The sequence below is a fragment of the Leiobunum rupestre genome, chromosome 2 (assembly GCF_980474605.1).
Source record: "Leiobunum rupestre chromosome 2, qqLeiRupe1.1.hap1, whole genome shotgun sequence".
Lineage (NCBI taxonomy): Eukaryota > Metazoa > Arthropoda > Arachnida > Opiliones > Sclerosomatidae > Leiobunum > Leiobunum rupestre.
Genome location: NC_143385.1, coordinates 60,436,238 through 60,456,593, shown reverse-complemented (window position 1 = coordinate 60,456,593; position 20,356 = coordinate 60,436,238). Strand labels below are relative to the sequence as shown.

The 20,356-nt window shown below is 33.9% G+C and overlaps 1 protein-coding gene and 7 non-coding genes across 11 annotated transcripts in view; 2 read left to right on the top strand and 6 right to left on the bottom strand.

Moving 5' to 3' along the window:
* Nucleotides 1–14,471, top strand: part of LOC149958587 (excitatory amino acid transporter-like) — a 128,338-nt gene extending 113,867 nt beyond the window's left edge. For all 4 annotated transcript variants that reach the window (XM_090165943.1, XM_090165941.1, XM_090165944.1 and 1 more), the window contains exons 4-11: nucleotides 4,703–4,901; nucleotides 8,043–8,250; nucleotides 8,913–9,085; nucleotides 9,160–9,286; nucleotides 9,931–10,164; nucleotides 10,737–10,931; nucleotides 10,992–11,126; nucleotides 12,041–14,471. In XM_090165943.1, coding sequence (XP_090022069.1) covers nucleotides 4,703–4,901; nucleotides 8,043–8,250; nucleotides 8,913–9,085; nucleotides 9,160–9,286; nucleotides 9,931–10,164; nucleotides 10,737–10,931; nucleotides 10,992–11,126; nucleotides 12,041–12,317 — 1,548 coding nt within the window. In that variant the 3' untranslated portion in view covers nucleotides 12,318–14,471. The remainder of the gene's footprint in view (nucleotides 1–4,702; nucleotides 4,902–8,042; nucleotides 8,251–8,912; nucleotides 9,086–9,159; nucleotides 9,287–9,930; nucleotides 10,165–10,736; nucleotides 10,932–10,991; nucleotides 11,127–12,040) is intronic.
* TRNAT-GGU (transfer RNA threonine (anticodon GGU)) lies at nucleotides 5,436–5,508 on the bottom strand. Its single transcript has one exon. It is a non-coding gene; the product is annotated as a tRNA-Thr (tRNA).
* TRNAT-GGU (transfer RNA threonine (anticodon GGU)) lies at nucleotides 5,775–5,847 on the bottom strand. Its single transcript has one exon. It is a non-coding gene; the product is annotated as a tRNA-Thr (tRNA).
* On the bottom strand, nucleotides 6,114–6,186 carry TRNAT-GGU (transfer RNA threonine (anticodon GGU)). The gene has a single exon. It is a non-coding gene; the product is annotated as a tRNA-Thr (tRNA).
* TRNAT-GGU (transfer RNA threonine (anticodon GGU)) lies at nucleotides 6,453–6,525 on the bottom strand. The gene has a single exon. It is a non-coding gene; the product is annotated as a tRNA-Thr (tRNA).
* On the bottom strand, nucleotides 6,792–6,864 carry TRNAT-GGU (transfer RNA threonine (anticodon GGU)). Its single transcript has one exon. It is a non-coding gene; the product is annotated as a tRNA-Thr (tRNA).
* On the bottom strand, nucleotides 7,131–7,203 carry TRNAT-GGU (transfer RNA threonine (anticodon GGU)). Its single transcript has one exon. It is a non-coding gene; the product is annotated as a tRNA-Thr (tRNA).
* On the top strand, nucleotides 7,473–7,545 carry TRNAT-GGU (transfer RNA threonine (anticodon GGU)). The gene has a single exon. It is a non-coding gene; the product is annotated as a tRNA-Thr (tRNA).
* Nucleotides 14,472–20,356: the final 5,885 nt, after the last annotated feature.

Below are 20,356 nucleotides of genomic sequence, written 5' to 3'. Positions count from 1 at the left end.
GGTTAGGTAACTCATGATGTCACCCGGTTAGGTAATTCATGATGTCACCCGGTTAGGTAACTCATGATGTCACCCGGTTAGGTAATTCATGATGTCACCCGGTTAGGTAATTCATTATGTCACCCGGTTAGGTAACTCATGATGTCACCCGGTTAGGTAATTCATGATGTCACCCGGTTAGGTAATTCATGATGTCACCCGGTTAGGTAATTCATGATGTCACCCGGTTAGGTAATTCATTATGTCACCCGGTTAGGTAACTCATGATGTCACCCGGTTAGGTAATTCATGATGTCACCCGGTTAGGTAATTCATTATGTCACCCGGTTAGGTAACTCATGATGTCACCCGGTTAGGTAATTCATGATGTCACCCGGTTAGGTAATTCATGATGTCACCCGGTTAGGTAATTCATGATGTCACCCGGTTAGGTAACTCATGATGTCACCCGGTTAGGTAACTCATGATGTCACCCGGTTAGGTAATTCATGATGTCACCCGGTTAGGTAACTCATGATGTCACCCGGTTAGGTAATTCATGATGTCACCCGGTTAGGTAATTCATTATGTCACCCGGTTAGGTAATTCATTATGTCACCCGGTTAGGTAATTCATTATGTCACCCGGTTAGGTAACTCATGATGTCACCCGGTTAGGTAACTCACGATGTCACCCGGTTAGGTAATTCATGATGTCACCCGGTTAGGTAATTCATGATGTCACCCGGTTAGGTAATTCATTATGTCACCCGGTTAGGTAACTCATGATGTCAGCCGAAACAGTTCTACCGTTACTTGTAATACTTAATTACTTTTTGACTATTCCGTCCATACACTTAATAAAATTGCACTAGTGCAGTTCTAGGTAAAATAAAATAAAATATATTATAGGTATTAGACTAATATTTCCTGTGACAATCTTTATATGTATTAGACTGATATTTCCTGTGACAATATATTATAGGTATTAGACTAATATTTCCTGTGTCAATCTTTTATATGTATTAGACTAATATTTCCTATGGCAATCTTATAGGTTATAGGTATTAGACTAATATTTCCTGTGACAATCTAATAGGTATTATACTAATATCTCCTGTGACAATATTATATGTATTAGACTAATATTTCCGGTGACAATCAATTATAGGTATTAGACTAATATTTCCTGTGACAATATATTTTAGGTATTAGACTAATATTTCCTGTGACAATATATTATGGGTATTAGACTAATATTTCCTTTGACAATCTATTATAGGTATTAGACTAGTATTTCCTGTGACAATATATTATAGGTATTAGACTAATATTTTCTGTGACAATCTATTATAGGTTTTAGACTAATATTTTCTGTGACAATCTTATAGGTATTAGACTAAAATTTCCTGTGACACTCGGTGGTGGCCTAAGGTAAATATTTGGTGGGATATAAAAGTTACTCCCCTCCGCCTCGTCCCGAGAAAGTCATAAAGTAACTAAATCCACTTATTAGTATTGTCCAAACAAATACTAAATAACTGTCCTCGCGTTCTCTGCTTTATCATATAATATCTTTAAATCAAATGAATTGCTTTGTTCAAAAATTTATTATTTCTCGTGGGTTTCGGGTTTTCTCCTTTAACCCAAATGTTTCTATAATTCGAATGTAATAGGAAAATTATAGACTGAAATATGATTTACGAAATGTTTGCATAAATAAATGAACACGAACTAATGGGATTAATGAGATCAAAGAAACGTAACTATTTCAAATTAGATTTTTATAATTTTATTACGACAGCCCCCTAGTTTTTGATTCCATGCAGATTTACCTTCACCATTGATTAACTAATTTTCCATTAAATTATAATTTCGGAAATTTTGTTTTCGTTCGTTTTCGCTGGTGATTATTTTTAATTAACACGCGTTTAGAAAATTGATTAAATTTTCCTTTTAATGAGTAATTAAATATATAAATTGTCCGAACTTTAATTAAGCTCGCCTTCCATCGCGTTAATTTTAATTTTGACGCGTCGAACGTCTCGATGTTGATTTTCGAAAACGGCTACTAGAAATTATCCCAGCACTTGAATTAATTTAAAAACGCCATCTATGGGGTTCAGATCGAACTAACCCAGGGTCTAAAAGACCGACCTCCGAGAGAACGATCTCAAATAATTTAGTCTATAAAATTAAAGGTTTCCTGGAGTTCACCAATATTGGCCTTTTTGTGAAGAATTTATCTAAATTCCTTAGCTGGAAATCTTCAAACAGTCTAATGGAGCTTCCAAAATTAAATTCCAAGAGCCCTATACGAAATCTCCTGGGAAGAAACCCGAGAGTATAGCTACATCACCGATAGAGGGAGCTTCTGGTGGGTCCGTCTCCTAGCAACCGCACGACTGTGGTGCCGCCTGAAGTCTGACTTCGGCCCGCTAGTTTTGATGTAGAGATAGTCTAGTTTTATGACTCTAAATATGCTCCCTTTTCCGAGACTTTGATCTTTTTACGCCGGCCTTGGAAACTATGAAGCTTTACGAGAACTTCGGATGTTAGCTACACCGTGTTTTGAATTTTAAATTTTCCCCGATATTACATAGACTGTATTGGAATTATTTTCCTACTGTACTAATGTGTTTACTAGATTGGGAATTGTAACACGCGATGCTATGGATTTCGAATAACCGACGGAATATGGTAAAAGCTTTATAATGTTGCGATTCTAGGTAATATGAGGATAAGGGACAATTACATTTTCTTAGTTATCGAGCACAACATCCTCTAATATCTAATTACCCTGACGAAAATGATGGATCAAATTTGGTTCTAAAATTATATCCATTGGGCAGATCCAAATTATATTCCAAAATTAATTACAAAATTGGGTAGATCCAAATTGGATTTCAAAATTATATCCGAAATTGGGCAGATCCAAATTATATTCCAAAATCATATCCAAATTTGGGCAGATCCCAATTTCATCCCAAAATTAGGCAGATCAAAAATTATATCCAAAATTGGGCAGATCCAAATTTGATCCCAAAATTATATCCAAAATTGGGCAGATCCAAATTTGATCCCAAAATTATATCCAAAATTGGGCAGATCCAAATTTGATCCCAAAATTATATCCAAAATTGGGCAGATCCAAATTTGATTTTGATTAAAATTTGGATGCAAAGAGGTGTTATATTTGATCAAATTACAATACGTAAAATTCAACTTCCTTCCGATTGGATGTCATCCAAACAGAATTGACCAGATTTGTACACTGTGGTCAAGTCATTTTCGTGAAGGATTGTTCATACGAATGCGTAAACAAGTTATTAAACTAAACTAATCTTGCTTAGTGGAGTTATATCTCACGAATCAATCGACTAAAAACCATCAACACTGTTTTAAATGGGCTTTTAAGCAACAAATTCATCGTATCCACCACTAGGTTTAACAGGAGCTAGCTCGTGTTATTAAACGATTTTTAAATTTAGTTTTTATTGCCTTTAAGCTGTAGATAGAAAAAAATAGGTTTTGACAGATACCGTCAATTCATATAGAGCTATTTTTATCGATCGGTGAAAGTTATTTGATTCGGTTATTTTATAGAATCTGCTGGTGCGTTCTTACTTTAAAAACTTTTTACTTTAAAAACTTTTAAGATTTAAAGACTAAGAATTTTTTAATTTTGGGATTTTTAAGATTTTTATTAATGATTAAGAAATGGTTTTTTAAATCTATAATTTTTAGACTTCTATTAAACATTAAGAAAGTGTTCTTAAATCTTGGATTTTTAAGATTTTCTTTAAGGTTAAGAATGTTTTATTTAAATCTTAAATTTCTAAGATTTGCATGAAAGATTTTCCGTTTTTTCTTGTAGTAGCCAAGATTTCCAGGAGGTTTTACCTAATTTTTAACGATTTATTTTTAATCCTAATTATCTTTAAGATATTCATTAAAGATTTCTCGATTTTTAGTATTTCTTCTGACTATATTTTTTTTGTAAGATAATTTTAAATTAATTAATTTTAAAATTAAAATTTTATAGGATTGTAAGAAAGATAAATCGATTTTTTGTAAATGTACACCAAATTTTCGAGCGGCTAACCCCTCGAATAAACTAAGGATCTAATAGACGTAATGTTAAGTTAAAAGGAACCACCTATGGACTGCATTGTAAAGGATTATATAATTAGAGAATAAGTAGATTAGTCCATTAAGAAAAGGGATAATAAAGCTAAACCCTAAACAAATTTGAAGAAATTTAAAAACTTACTAAAAGCTCGTACCGATAGGTCTTCGAGTGAACAAAAAGACGCGAAACTCGGACCAAATAGATCTTCGAGTGAATAATTAAATTAAATTAAATTAAATAGCCAGAAAATCCAAAGGTAGACCAGTTTTGTCCTATTTGGGACTCGTCAGTACCGTGCGGGAAATCTGGCTCGCGACTATAACACCGAATAGAGAAACTAAGCCTAAATATTAAAAATTTCATAACGAGTTGCGTAGCAACGGAAAGCCGAATAGGGGGAGAGTGGTGGAGATTAGTATATACGCAATGTTAAGTTAAAGGGAAAGTTTTTAAATTTCTTCAAATTTGTTTAGGGTTTAGCTTTATTATCCCTTTTCGTAATGGACTAATCTACTTATTCGCTAATTATATAATCTAATAGACGTAAATACGTAGACGAATATTAACGAAACGTGATTTGTTTCGTTGTTAGATATTAAAATGGATGAAGAAGAACTTACTGTTGGTGATGACCATCTTCGGGGTGGTGTTGGGAGTTATTTTTGGGTTCCTGGCGCGGATGACCAGCTACAACGACGACGCCATCATGCTGGTCTCGTTCCCCGGGGACATCCTCATGAGATTGTTGAAAATGTTAATTCTTCCTCTCATCATCTCTTCCATGATCGCAGGTAAGCGCCCACCTACTTATCTACTCCGCTTAGGATACTTTTAGCTTAAATTTCCATTCAGTAAAGGTACTATTAATCTATTCAACTTAGGATACTTTAAGCTTAAATTTCCATTCAGTAAAGGTACTATTAATCTATTCAACTTAGGATACTTTTAGCTTAAATTTCCATTCAGTAAAGGTACTATTAATCTATTCAACTTAGGTTACTTTAAGCTTAAATTTCCATTCGGTAAAAGGTACTATTACTCTATTCAACTTAGGATACTTTTAGCTTAAATTTCCATTCAGTAAAAGGTACTATTAATCTATTCAACGTAGGATACTTTAAGCTTAAATTTCCATTCAGTAAAGGTACTATTAATCTATTCAACTTAGGATACTTTTAGCTTAAATTTCCATTCAGTAAAGGTACTATTATTGAGAATTTATTATTTATAATTACGCAGGAATTAATATATATAGAAGTTTCATTTCAAATCAAGGAATACCTCTGCGTATTGTTCCATACCAGAGTGACTGAGAAAAATCATTTCACCTCGGGCAGGAATCGAACCTACGACCTTTGGGTTACCGTCCCAACGCCACTACCATTGGACTACCGAGGCCACGAATAATCAGGCCTCGGACATCCAATTTAAGAATGACTCGATCTGGTTCACATTATTGACGGGATACATTTAACCCGTTGTTGACGGTGCCGTAGCATTTTACGTCAACTAATTTATAACAGGACCTTGATAGCCTGTAGTCATAACATTGAGAATTTATTATTTATAATTACGCAGGAATTAATATATATAGAAGTTTCATTTCAAATCAAGGAATACCTCTGCGTATTGTTCCATACCAGAGTGACTGAGAAAAATCATTTCACCTCGGGCAGGAATCGAACCTACGACCTTTGGGTTACCGTCCCAACGCCACTACCATTGGACTACCGAGGCCACGAATAATCAGGCCTCGGACATCCAATTTAAGAATGACTCGATCTGGTTCACATTATTGACGGGATACATTTAACCCGTTGTTGACGGTGCCGTAGCATTTTACGTCAACTAATTTATAACAGGACCTTGATAGCCTGTAGTCATAACATTGAGAATTTATTATTTATAATTACGCAGGAATTAATATATATAGAAGTTTCATTTCAAATCAAGGAATACCTCTGCGTATTGTTCCATACCAGAGTGACTGAGAAAAATCATTTCACCTCGGGCAGGAATCGAACCTACGACCTTTGGGTTACCGTCCCAACGCCACTACCATTGGACTACCGAGGCCACGAATAATCAGGCCTCGGACATCCAATTTAAGAATGACTCGATCTGGTTCACATTATTGACGGGATACATTTAACCCGTTGTTGACGGTGCCGTAGCATTTTACGTCAACTAATTTATAACAGGACCTTGATAGCCTGTAGTCATAACATTGAGAATTTATTATTTATAATTACGCAGGAATTAATATATATAGAAGTTTCATTTCAAATCAAGGAATACCTCTGCGTATTGTTCCATACCAGAGTGACTGAGAAAAATCATTTCACCTCGGGCAGGAATCGAACCTACGACCTTTGGGTTACCGTCCCAACGCCACTACCATTGGACTACCGAGGCCACGAATAATCAGGCCTCGGACATCCAATTTAAGAATGACTCGATCTGGTTCACATTATTGACGGGATACATTTAAACCGTTGTTGACGGTGCCGTAGCATTTTACGTCAACTAATTTATAACAGGACCTTGATAGCCTGTAGTCATAACATTGAGAATTTATTATTTAAAATTACGCAGGAATTAATATATATAGAAGTTTCATTTCAAATCAAGGAATACCTCTGCGTATTGTTCCATACCAGAGTGACTGAGAAAAATCATTTCACCTCGGGCAGGAATCGAACCTACGACCTTTGGGTTACCGTCCCAACGCCACTACCATTGGACTACCGAGGCCACGAATAATCAGGCCTCGGACATCCAATTTAAGAATGACTCGATCTGGTTCACATTATTGACGGGATACATTTAACCCGTTGTATACGGTGCCGTAGCATTTTACGTCAACTAATTTATAACAGGACCTTGATAGCCTGTAGTCATAACATTGAGAATTTATTATTTATAATTACGCAGGAATTAATATATATAGAAGTTTCATTTCAAATCAAGGAATACCTCTGCGTATTGTTCCATACCAGAGTGACTGAGAAAAATCATTTCACCTCGGGCAGGAATCGAACCTACGACCTTTGGGTTACCGTCCCAACGCCACTACCATTGGACTACCGAGGCCACGAATAATCAGGCCTCGGACATCCAATTTAAGAATGACTCGATCTGGTTCACATTATTTGAAATGAAACTTCTATATATATTAATTCCTGCGTAATTATAAATAATAAATTCTCAATGTTATGACTACAGGCTATCAAGGTCCTGTTATAAATTAGTTGACGTAAAATGCTACGGCACCGTCAACAACGGGTTAAATGTATCCCGTCAATAATGTGAACCAGATCGAGTCATTCTTAAATAGGATGTCCGAGGCCTGATTATTCGTGGCCTCGGTAGTCCAATGGTAGGGGCGTTGGGACGGTAACCCAAAGGTCGTAGGTTCGATTCCTGCCCGAGGTGAAATGATTTTTCTCAGTCACTCTGGTATGGAACAATACGCAGAGGTATTCCTTGATTTGAAATGAAACTTCTATAAAAAGGTACTATTAATCTATTCAACTTAGGATACTTTTAGCTTAAATTTCCATTCGATAAAGGTACTATTAATCTACTCAACTTAGGGTACTTCTAGCTTAAAGTATCACCCAGTAAAGGTACTATTAAGCTACTCAACTTAGGAGACATTTAGGTTATATTACCATTCAGTAAAGGTACTATTAAGCTACACAACTAGGGATACTTTATCTTAAATAAACAACCAGTGAAGGTACTATTAATCTGTTCATCTTCAGTAGTCTTTTAGCTTAAATAAGTAATTAGTAAATGTACTATTATTCTAGTACACTCAGGAGTCTGTTAGCGTAAATTAACACCGAATAAATATACTATGCTAAAATTAGGGGGTTTTTTGCTCAAATGAGCCCTGTTTCATTAATTCTAATTGTTTCGATCCTCAGGTTTGTCCCAGTTGGACCCCAAGTCGAGTGGCAAGATGGGTTCCAGGGCGTTGATCTATTACTTCGCGACGACGATATTGGCCGCCACTCTGGGTATCATCCTAGTCACTATCATCCACCCAGGTGACCCTTCCATTAGGGAGGACCTAGGCCAGGGAACGGAAGACAAAAAAGTCTCGACACTCGACGCCTTTTTGGATCTCATCAGGTAATTTCTGCTCAAACAAAAACTAATAAGTGTACTAGTAACTTATAAACGGTATCGGGTGAGCTTAAATTACCACCCAGCAAAAATACTAGTAATTCTTCTAAACTTAGCAGTCTTTTAAGCTTAAATTACCATCTGTAGAGTTTATATTAAACTTGAGTCTTTTAAGCTTAAATTACCATCTGTAGAGTTTATATTAAACTTGGGTCTTTTAAGCTTAAATTACTAGAAAGTAAGGGTAAAAGTAATCTACTAAACTAAAGAACTTTTTAAAAATTACTAGCCATTAAAGCTATTAATTATCTACAAAGATTGAGCTTTTTTAACTTAAATTACTAGGCAGTAACGATTATAGAAATCTACCAAATTTAGTAGTTTCTTTATCTTAAATTATAATTATCACCCAGTAAAGATACTAGTAATATACTAAATGTCTGGGTGTTTTTATCTGAAATTAGCACTCAGTAAAGGTACTAGTATCCTAGTAAATTTAAGTCATCTTAACTTAAATTACCCCCAGTAAATATACTTGAAATCTAATAAACTTAAGTTGTCCTAGCTTAAATTACCATCTAACCACCCAGAAAAAGATACTAGAAATCTACTAGACTTAAGTAGTCGTAGCTTAAATTACCGTAGCTTAAATTAAATTGTCGTTACAGAAACATGTTTCCGGAAAATCTTCTCCAAGCCTGCTTCCAGCAAGTGGAAACGACATACGTCAAGACTAAACGAAAAAACGCCACGATCAATCCGAACGTCACGATACTCGCCAACCAAACCGACTTCTACCTGAAACGAACCCTCATCTACAAGGATGGTACCAACGTACTAGGTGAAGTGACACTCTTTCAATTCTTAAGCACCGTCTCTAATGGATTGCGTATCTAACGGCGATTATTTTGATAGGTTTGATTGTTTTTTGCATCGCCTTCGGTATCATCAGCGGTCAGATGGGCAGTGAAGGGGCTTTGATGGTCCAGTTCTTTGTTCTTCTCAATGACATTGTCATGAAAATCGTCGTGCTGGCCATGTGGTACGTTGATCGTGTAGTTTTTGATTTATGTTACCATAAGTATGACACTCCCTATTCTATCGACGCAATTAATCAGACAATTCTCAGATAACGATACAGAAATCGCTACCCCCAACCGCCTTTCCACGGATCAACCTTTGCCTTTTGAATATTGAAACAATTTTAAAAGTAACAATTAATCTTTGACAAAATTATGATCGATTACTGAATCGCCAGTTTAATTTATTAATCATAATTACCTAAGTTAATAATCAGCTAAGGCACCACCTTAGGCCTAAGTCATCAAGCGACTTTTAAAGCCATTAATTCAGGTGGCCGGGTTACAATGCGTAGGAGGGTCGTGGCAGTCCCTTCATGCCACGCGAGCCAACAGCTCCCTACACTTACTATTACCGTTAACTTCAGAAAGTTTTTATGGAAAACCTAAACCCCCTAACTAGTAGGGAGATAACTTACAAATTCAACGCGGAAGGAGGTGTTACAAGTAGGAGGGTGGTGGAAAGCCTTTCATGCCACGCGAGCCAACAGCTCCCTACACTCACTATTATAATCCACCACCTCACAATTGACTGCTAATCTGTGTCATACTTATCGCTATAACGATACTTATGGTTTCACGTGTTTAAATTTTGGTTTCGTTGCAGGTATTCTCCATTCGGTATCATGTCCCTCATTATCGGCAAGATCATGTCCATCAGCAACATGGCCCAGACGGCGGCACAACTCGGAATGTACATGGTGACGGTCATCACCGGTTTGGTCATTCACGCTTGCATCACGCTGCCCTTAATTTATTTCGCCATCACCAGGAAAAACCCTCTGACGTTCTTTCAAGGGATGTTGCAAGCTTGGGTCACTGCGTTGGGCACGGCCTCTAGGTGAAATATTCATCTTAAATTCTAGCTGTTTCATAACCAATGCCTTTTAACGTAAAGAGCATCTTAGAAGAATCTTTGGTCTCTAGAGGAGTGACCGACTGCTGAAAATTCCATTGGTTGTCTTGACAACTAGTATTTTCCACTTGCGTCGAAAGTGTTTTCTTATATCCTCATTGTGAGCTTTGAAACGAGTACCAATATAGCACCTGCTTTAAATATAGCTCTGAAGTTACCTAACAGATGGCGTTACCAAATATTGTTGCGCCATTATTTAACCACTGTATCGAATCTAAATTCTTGAACCAATTTACAAATGAGTTGAAACTTTACCTTTCTTTCTGAATATATTTAGTGTTTTATACAGTGGACCTAGCAAATTAAATGGAATATTTTGGTTGAAACTCTTTGAAGAGTATTTCAAATATCGAGAGGAAAATAACAAAATAAATGTCACTACGCAATCTCTCGCCTCGCGCGCTTTCGATAGAGTACTTACAAGCCATACTTCGCATGAGGCCTAATTACGACAAAATATAATAGGGGGCGACACTAATTTTCGTTTCTTAACGCAGCGCCGCCACGCTTCCAATTACGTTCAAATGCCTGGAAGAGAACCTCCACATCGACAAGCGTGTCACCAGGTTCGTCCTGCCGGTGGGAGCCACGGTTAATATGGACGGTACCGCCCTCTACGAAGCGGTGGCCGCCATATTCATCGCCCAAATGAACGGTATTTATCTATCACCCGGCGAGGTTATCGCAGTCAGGTAATACCAGCGACTAGTGTTAAAAAGATCTGGTGAATTAACTCGTCCAATGTTTCTTAGTTTGACCGCCACTGCTGCTAGTATTGGAGCTGCCAGCGTTCCCAGCGCTGGTTTGGTTACCATGTTACTTGTCCTTTCCGCCGTTGGTCTGCCTACGCAGGACATTTCTATGATTGTGGCTGTCGATTGGCTCTTGTACGTTGAGTTTTATTTATTTTGACACCTACTTGTTTGCTTGCGTTATTTTTAGATTATTATATTTATTTATACTTAAGAAAGAGAATGATTATTGTTAAGACGATTTTTAGCATTGTTCCAATCCCCCTCACGCTCTACGAATCAAATCAGCATAACTAACATAATTGCTGCGATTGAAGCACACGTCGATGACGTTTTTCCTTCCCCCTCTCTCGCGCCGAGGGGGGGACGGGGGGGACTAGACCATGATGCCAGCGGTTCGTTTGAACGCAATCATCCTCGCCAAGCAGAAATAAATGCATTCTTGATTATACATAATATCAATATACTATTTTAGAGTCTCTTTTACCAACGCCTTAGTACTTACAACAACAATACGACGCTGATGTACGCCATACGTATGACGCATTGATTCTCGTACACGTCCTTTATCATTTAAGATGACGAAAATCAAATAAGATAATGTCGTATTCGTATTGACCAGAGTATCAGCTTTCGAACGAGTATTTGCAAGCTATATTGGCGCTTAGATACCTTTATGACGCAAATATACGTCATAGCAAAATACCGTAATATTCGTACTTGTTATAACGTGAGCTTTCGAATGAGTACCTACAAGCTATATTGGCGCTTAGATACCTTTATGACGCAAATACACGTCATAGCAAAATACCGTAATATTCGTACTTGTTATAACGTGAGCTTTCGAATGAGTACCTACAAGCTATATTGGCGCTTAGATACCTTTATGACGCAAATATACGTCGAAACGTAATACCGTCATATTCGCACTTGTTATAACGTTAGTTTTCGAACGAGTACCTACAAGGCATACTTTCAACGAGGCTTAATGTTTAACCCACGCGCGTGATCAACTATTAACCATTAATGAAATTTGATTGCTTCCAAAGGGACCGAATCCGTACCTCCATCAACGTCCTCGGCGACGCATTTGGAGCCGGCATTGTGCACCATCTTTCCAAAGCCGAACTGGATAAATTCGACGCCGAAATGATGGCGAAACAAGAAATGGAGTTGGCAGAGCATGGCGGCCGCAAGGCGTCCATGTTATTACCACGTGGTAGCAACAGTGGACTAGGTGGGTCGGGCGACAAGGGTAATGGTAACATGAACTTTGTAGGGCCCAGTGGCGCCACCAGTGAAGCGAATAACGAAACTCAAATATAATTTTAATCGCAAATAAATAAAAAATAAAAATATAAGAGAAAAATGCAGACCACATATCGTAAAAAAAAACAAAGAAGTCTGAGTACAGATGGCGCGTAATACCTTCACATAGTCCGTCATTTATTTCAAAAAAACTATATAAAAAAACGGTTTTTGAAAATTATCAGTTTCGCGTTTCAAGCGGACCTGGCAAGTTTTTTTTTAAACGAAAAAAAAACATTCACACAAACTGAAAAAAAAAACTGTTTCTTCCATATTGATAACTCAGGTTATTTATGACGGGGTTTTTCAATTTTGAGAAAAATATTTCAAAAACCAAAAATGTGAAACAAAGGGGGTATGCAGTAACTAGCAGTGCCTCGATCATCTATCAACGGACACTTTCTACAGTGCGATTTTTTCAAATTTGAAAAAAAAATACGTTATTTACATTATGTTTAAAATAAAAAATGTTGGGCCTATTTTTTGAAAAAATTATGAAACTCCAGGGTTAACCAAAGATGTTTAAAAAATTTAAGAAAATAACTAATTTTTAGAAAATCTGTACCGGTGATTTTAGATTTTTATGGTATGTTAATTGCTTTAATTGTTAATTTCATAAAATTTAGTTAAACTCATGAATTCATTCTCATCAAGCTATTATAATAGTTAACCGTATTTTCATGAAAACACATATGAATCAAAAGACATAATTGTTAGATGTCAATGTACACGCAATTAAAAGTTTACAATTTATTCCATCATTTAAAAATTAATTAAAAAAATATTTACAGTTGTTTTTAATCGAGATTTAATTCTCATCTTAAAAGAAATTTAATAGTTTAAATTAATGTACTAGTTAAATTCACCACATATTTGACGTAAACGTGTTCGTAAGGTTGAAAAAAGACATTTTTCAAAAGTTTCTCAAATCATTTGCGAATCTCTAGAAATAGTAAATGCTATATTCTTAAAAAAAAATCGTATAAAAAAATCAATATTTTCATGAATATTGTCATTTTTTCAAAATATAAATTTTTGAAAACAAATATATAATCAAGTCTGAAATTTGACTGAACATTTTTGGGTCATACCAAAAAAAATATTGTTAGATGTTTGTACGATGATATACAAAAAAAAAACATTGCCTTGCACAACAAGAAAAATTTACACTATTTAAAAGGAAAAATTAGTACTTTACAGCACTGACTCCTCAAAATTTTTAAAAAAGGCTAAACGGAAATATATTGTTTAATTAAAATTTGGTATTTTTATACCTACGCTATAGCTTTAGAATTATTCAATATATTTCGTTTATTTAAGGTAAGGGACCACAATGAATTAATATTAATCATAATTAAAAATATATAGGTCAAATTAGTTATAATTAATTACCGCCCATAAAAAAGTAAATTTCAATATTTGGGGGTACTATATAAGAAATTGCATATTAAATGGCTGTGTCGTAGGTGTTCATAAAACAAGCTTTACGTAGAAGGAATATAATTTTAAAATTACCATTAAATTAAATTAAATTAATTAATTTTATTTTTATAGTAATGCGAGAAAGCTTAGTTTGTCGTAAAATAATTCTCCGATTTTAATTTCCAAAGTTCAAATCTTGTTTTCTAAAAATTTTAAATTTAATTCAATAGAAATTAAAGAAAAAACCGCTTACTATACAAATTAATTTCGTTAGTTAATCTTAACTAAATTTCTAAAATATAAATAATATCGTAATATGTAGAGCACATTTCAATGTAAAAACACCCTTGTCTGTTGCTAAATATGATGATTTACACTTAGATTTGGAAAACCAGTAAGACTATGATCACTATTAAATAACACCGTATCATTACTATTAAAAAACATACTTTATTTAATCGCTCATTCGAAGCATTTTTTTACGTTTTCTATAATATTTTCTGTTTATTTCGCTTTAATTTTATTTATGTCGTTTTAAAATATCCGTAGCTAAATAAAATAATAATATTAGTACTTTTGGCAGCGTAGTTAAAATACTTTTTATTTTTTTTAATTCGTGGCTGTGTTTATAAACCGCGTTCTGCCATAATCTGGACAAATCTCAAAAAAAAAATATTTGTTGACCAAAAAAAAACTAAAATCTCTATCTGCTGTGTTGTGTATCATTTCACATTCTGAACAAATAAAAACAGTGACTAATATTTTGGACATTTTTATCTAAATTATAAAACATTATTTGGTATATTATGAAATTGTTTTGTAAATACAAATTTAAAGCAACTGTCGGCTCTATCATGGGCACCTGCAATCCTGCATTATGAAAAGGCCCCTGCTATTACAGATGGCCATGAATCTTTCCGATTCTTCGAAAAAAAGCGACTTTACTGGAGAGCGTGGTGCCATCTATTTATGGCAAAGGAAGCTAAAATCTAAATTAGCCAAATGATAACGTCAACAGAGAGCCACGGTAGAGTATTATAGTTAGACAACTTATACTTTAGTTAGTGGACTTTAACCTAAATTATATATCCCATGTAAAAATATTGTTCATAATTTATTTTATTGGGCAATTTACAAACGATTCAATCAACGCGAAGGGTACCTATAAGTACCGCCTTTTTGATTTCGACGCTACCGACATCTATTAAAATAAGAGTTACTACACGTCGAGCCGACACTTGCTTTAAAGTACCATTCAGACTATATACAATTTTGTATGGCTAAATATTTAACAGTTGTGGGTCGGAATAGTACGACAATTGTCCGCACGGGAGCTAACAATTTAGACTCATTTGTTTTTTTTAGTTCCGTCTGCTATAGTGTTTCCTATATGAAATTTAGAAATTAGCTTTAGCCTATCAAAATTATATATATATATAGAATAGAATAGAATAGAATATTGTTTAATGTTCGGCAAAACAGTACATAAGCGAACAGGTGTCAAAAACATCTACTTCATATAAAGATAGGAAAAAAAATTAAGTATATATATTGTATACATTATCATAGATATATATATATTAACTTTTCAACAAGGGCTTGTATATACATTACCTAAATAATATTCTACACATATATACACAAAATATATATATATATATATATATATATATAATTTTGATAGGCTATATATATATAGATATATAGATAGTAAGCAGACGACGGGTTGAAGGCTTTAAAGTTCCCGCGTTAGTGAAGTCACGAAATAGCTTAATTCAATTGGTTAAATAAACTAGTTTTCTAAGTCGGAAAATTTTCCGCGGAAAATGACCGAGGCCTTTTTTTCCGGAAAAAAAATAAAAAAAGTTTTCATTCCATTGATTAGTCTAATATATTGTTTGTAAATTTAAATAAAGCGGCGTTTGCGCCTAAGTTTTTCGAATCTAAAAGTAAAACTAAAACCTCTAGACGAAGTATCGTGTCTCTTTTATTCAATTTTTTTCAATAGTTTAAACTGATTAACAATGTAACACTATTAATGTTTTGTAGTATATTTACTAATATTAGACATTTTATATCGATAAAATGTTAAAAACTTTAAAAACCCTTAAAAAGTAATTTATGTTTCAATTTTTTATTTTTACGATTTCCGGAATATTTTCTGGAAATTTTTACGCATTTTATTTTTCCGGAAAATTAACAACACTAGTACAACCCATTGTAATTTAAAAGTTATATAGTCTGAACGCCCGTTAACTGTTGTCTCTCTAAATAATATTTTTCGAATTTGAAATCTAAAGATTCTATCTGTAGTCCATAGTCGTAGACATACTTTTGTAATTTATCAGTTACGCAGTAAAGTGTCTTACTTATCGTCATTATTATACTTATGTTTGACTAATATATATTATTCGATAAAGGAGGACACACGATGATATTAGTATTTCAACAATAGTATCATTAGATAAATTAAATAGCATACGTGTCATTTTTATCTTTTCGGTCGTCGTGTTCTCTACTATACCAAAACTATACTCAGGTTTTGCCAATATTTTCTTTGAGCATCTGACGTTCCAAATGAGCAAAATGTAAATCATACTACCCGAAACCATCATACTTTTGTCAATTTTCGAGTCAAGCTAAAACCGTCTTACGAATATTAAACAAGCAATTGGTATCGTTATTTTTTCGGTTCGATTAATAAATGTCTAATTTCCAAATCCCACGCTAGGGGGAGGGTGGTGCACGACCTCGTGACGTCACGTCACGTGTATTTTCCGGTGTTTTTTGGTGGGACGTGTTTCGAGAACATCTGCCCTCGCTAGAAAAAGCGAATAATTTTCGAGTTCAACCCCGACATTACGAACCGTATAAATTTTGATTTCATAAATTTTAAAATACCCGCTCGTCTGAGATGTTTTCTTTTAGTTACGCTCAGGTTGTTAGTGCGGCTTAAAACGCGATTCCGATTCTGCGGATTTCGTAACGTTCACGATGGTATGTATTGCCATTTTCTGTTTACTAAAAACCTCCAGAGACGCTACTCACTAGTAGACAGATCATGCTACGGGTATTTAATTAATATTTGTAATGCAGTAGAACTCGTTACGGAACTAAATAATGCTCAGTATTTATAATACGATTATAAATTAAATGTTTAGCTTATGTTGGGAAATGAATTAAAATTTGTAACGTAGTATTTAGATACCTACTATTTTGAGCATTGTAGCTTAATATGGATTTTTTTGAGTTACTTATGTATTTAATTAATATTTATAATGCAGTAGAACCCGTTACGGATCAAAATAATTCCCAATATTTAAACCGAAACTAGGGTAAAATACGTTTGTAAATGATATGTTCAGCTTATGTTGGGAAATGTATTAGAATTTGTAGAGTGTTTACATAAATAATATTGAGAGCACTTGGCTGAATATGGCCTTTTTGAGTTATTTCTTTATTATAATTTATTTAATATTTGTAATGCAGTAGAACCCGTTATGGTTCGAAATATGACCAGGAAATTTTAATTGAAACTACAGAAAAATACGTTTTGGCTTATGTTGATAAATTTTACTACTTTAAGTTTTTATTGAAATATTTCAAGCGTTATAGTAGGACCAGGAAATATGTACATAAGTCTTTAATATTGTATTAAATCTTTATTTAATATTTAATATAAGTATGCCAGACATCATTCAGTGAAATATTTTACAAATATTGTACGTAAATTTAATTTCCTGGTAGACACCAATATAAGCTTTTTATAATTTCATAAATTACTTTTACACTTAATTTTTGTTCTGAACGCCGTAATGAAAATGCACGATAAATTAGCTTACCAATTTCGCATCAAATTTCTCCATAAATAATTAAATGTTATTAAATTTAAAGACTTCGGCAATAATTAATTCCACTCGTTGTTGGTAATAGGAAAATTGGTTATATCGCAATCGTTTACGTAAAAATCGTGACTCGGAGGTGTTCGCAATTGGGCGTTTATCAAAGCCATTTTAACCTTTCATGGGCTGCGTAGTTTTTAGGTTCAAGGTAATCGTTGATGGGAATTTTATAAGGTTCGATTTTGAATGAAATGCAGGCGGATAAATTTCAGGACAACAATGATTTTATTATGAAGCTATTAATTGACCAATTTAAAAATTACACTTTAGCGAGGGACAGTACGTTTACATTGTGAGGTATTGCAGGCAGTGTTGCCAATGTTTGAAAGTTGAAATTCCCATTGCTGGGTAGTAAATTTCCCACAAATTCCCACACCCCTATTTAGCCCCGCCCCCAAACGAAAACTCAACGGAAAACATGCCATAATTTTCAAAAATTTTGAAAAATTTACTTTTTAAAATTAAATTTTATTGAAATTAAAATGTTTAAACATTTTGGTTGTTAGGCCTATGCATTGATTGATTGTAGTATTAGGAGGCACCTCCTTTATATTATTTATAAAAACCAAGATTCACGAAAATACACTGCTCTAGATAAATTCGGCCTTTCTATTGATAGCCAAATTAAAAAAAAAACATAGGATAAATACACGCAGACATGAAAATTCCCACAAAATCAACGTTTTTGAAAAAAAATTACCTTTTTCCCACAGAGCCAAAATGGACCCCAAAAATTCCCACAATATGGGAAATTTCCCACGATATGACAACACTGATTGCAGGCATATTTACCTGTTATTATACAATAACACTCGCTAAATGAATTGTAAGATCCACCAATTATAGCTAGGTTAGGTTGCCTAAGTAGTTTTTGGACGCGCAGACTGAGACCGCTCTGCAAACTTAGAATGTTCTAAGCCTAATATAATGTTTTATCGAATTTAAAACTAGAGTTAAAATACGATGTACTGTTCAGTACATTGTATTTTAAATCTATTTTAAATTTTATAAAATATTTTATTACGCTTCTGCGTTCTGACAACGAAGAAATAAGTCATCGTAGATGAATTTTGAAACCACCATCATATTCCTGACTGTTCCAATATTCGATCTTCGGGATAAATTTCATTACCAAATCATTTAATTGAAATGATGGAATAATTTCTACGAGTGCCCGTTAATCTAATGCTACAAAATAATAAGACTAATACTACAAAATAATAAGACTAATACTACAAAATAATAATATTAATACTACAAAATAAGACTAATACTACAAAATAATAAGACTAATACTACAAAATAATAAGACTAATACTACAAAATAATAAGACTAATACTACAAAATAATAAGACTAATACTATAAAATAATAAGACTAATACTACAAAATAATAAGATTAATACTTAAAAATAATAAGACTAATACTTAAAAATATTTACGATTAAGAATACCAGATATACGATAAATAAAATGAAATAAAAATACAATATAAATAAAAAACTGATCGACTCGAAACCGGGGCGCGGCGCCCCGGGCCCTGGTGTAGCACACCATTGTACACCAGTATTGCTACGCCACTGATCGAGGGGGTAGCAAGTGAAGCCGAAGATAACGATCAGATAATTTCCGCCTGTAAAACTTTCATCATAGCCGGAACCGCTACAATATTATCTTGAAAAATTAGATATATGTCTACGCGTTATCCGTATATTATTATTCGTATTATACCAGCTTAATCCGTAGCAAATATTGCCACATCGATTTGAGAAAGTCGTTACACTCGAGTTACGTAGTTTTCTTTCCAAGGCAGTTACGTGTCTTTTGTAACCGAATTAGGACATTTTTACAGCTACTACATTTTTCAATGTATACTTTGCAAGTGCTGTCCGTACGGACAAGTTACGAACAAAACGTCTTATCTCCGTGTTTTCCACAATATAAAGAACGCGTAATTAAATTTAACCTTCAAACCGGCGGCTTTGGAATTCCGTTGAATGATGAAAAAGCATAGGTGCCGTCATGCGTGCCGAGACACAATCATTTTCACTTAATCACATTCGCCGCTAACCCTCCCTTTGCGCAACACTTCCCTTTCACACGGTGACACTTCGCAACAAAATAGTGCTATCTCCACTAACGCCTATATTTATTACGGCGTAGGATTTGATCAATCGTCTATTCTAAAGGGTAAAAGCAGTAATTTGCGTTGTTCAAATTACACCGAGGAATTTTTCGCGCGTATTTGGTCCTTTTAAAATGAAACGTAGGTTAATTAATTATGGGCTAAAATTCTTATTGTATTATCCTTAATCATTAATTAGATTATATAAATGAAATTGTTATTGCTTAGTTAGTTCAGATATTTCATTACGAAGATTAATTAACTTAGATTAATTAATAATAAATAATTAACTTAGATTAATTAATCATAAAATATTTAAACTTAGATTAATTAATAATAAAATAATTAACTTAGATTAATTAACTAAGATTAATTAATAATAAAATAATTAACTTAGATTAATTAATAAGAGGTAAAATAATTTTTAGACATTTTTTAAAGTTAACTTTAACCATTAATTTTATTAAATTAAATTGTTATTGCTTAGTTAGTCCAGATATATCATTATGTAGGTTAATTAATTAGGGGTAAAATAATTTTTAGACATTTTTTAAGTTAACTTTAACCATTAATCTTATTAAATTAAATTGTTATTGCTTAATTAGTCC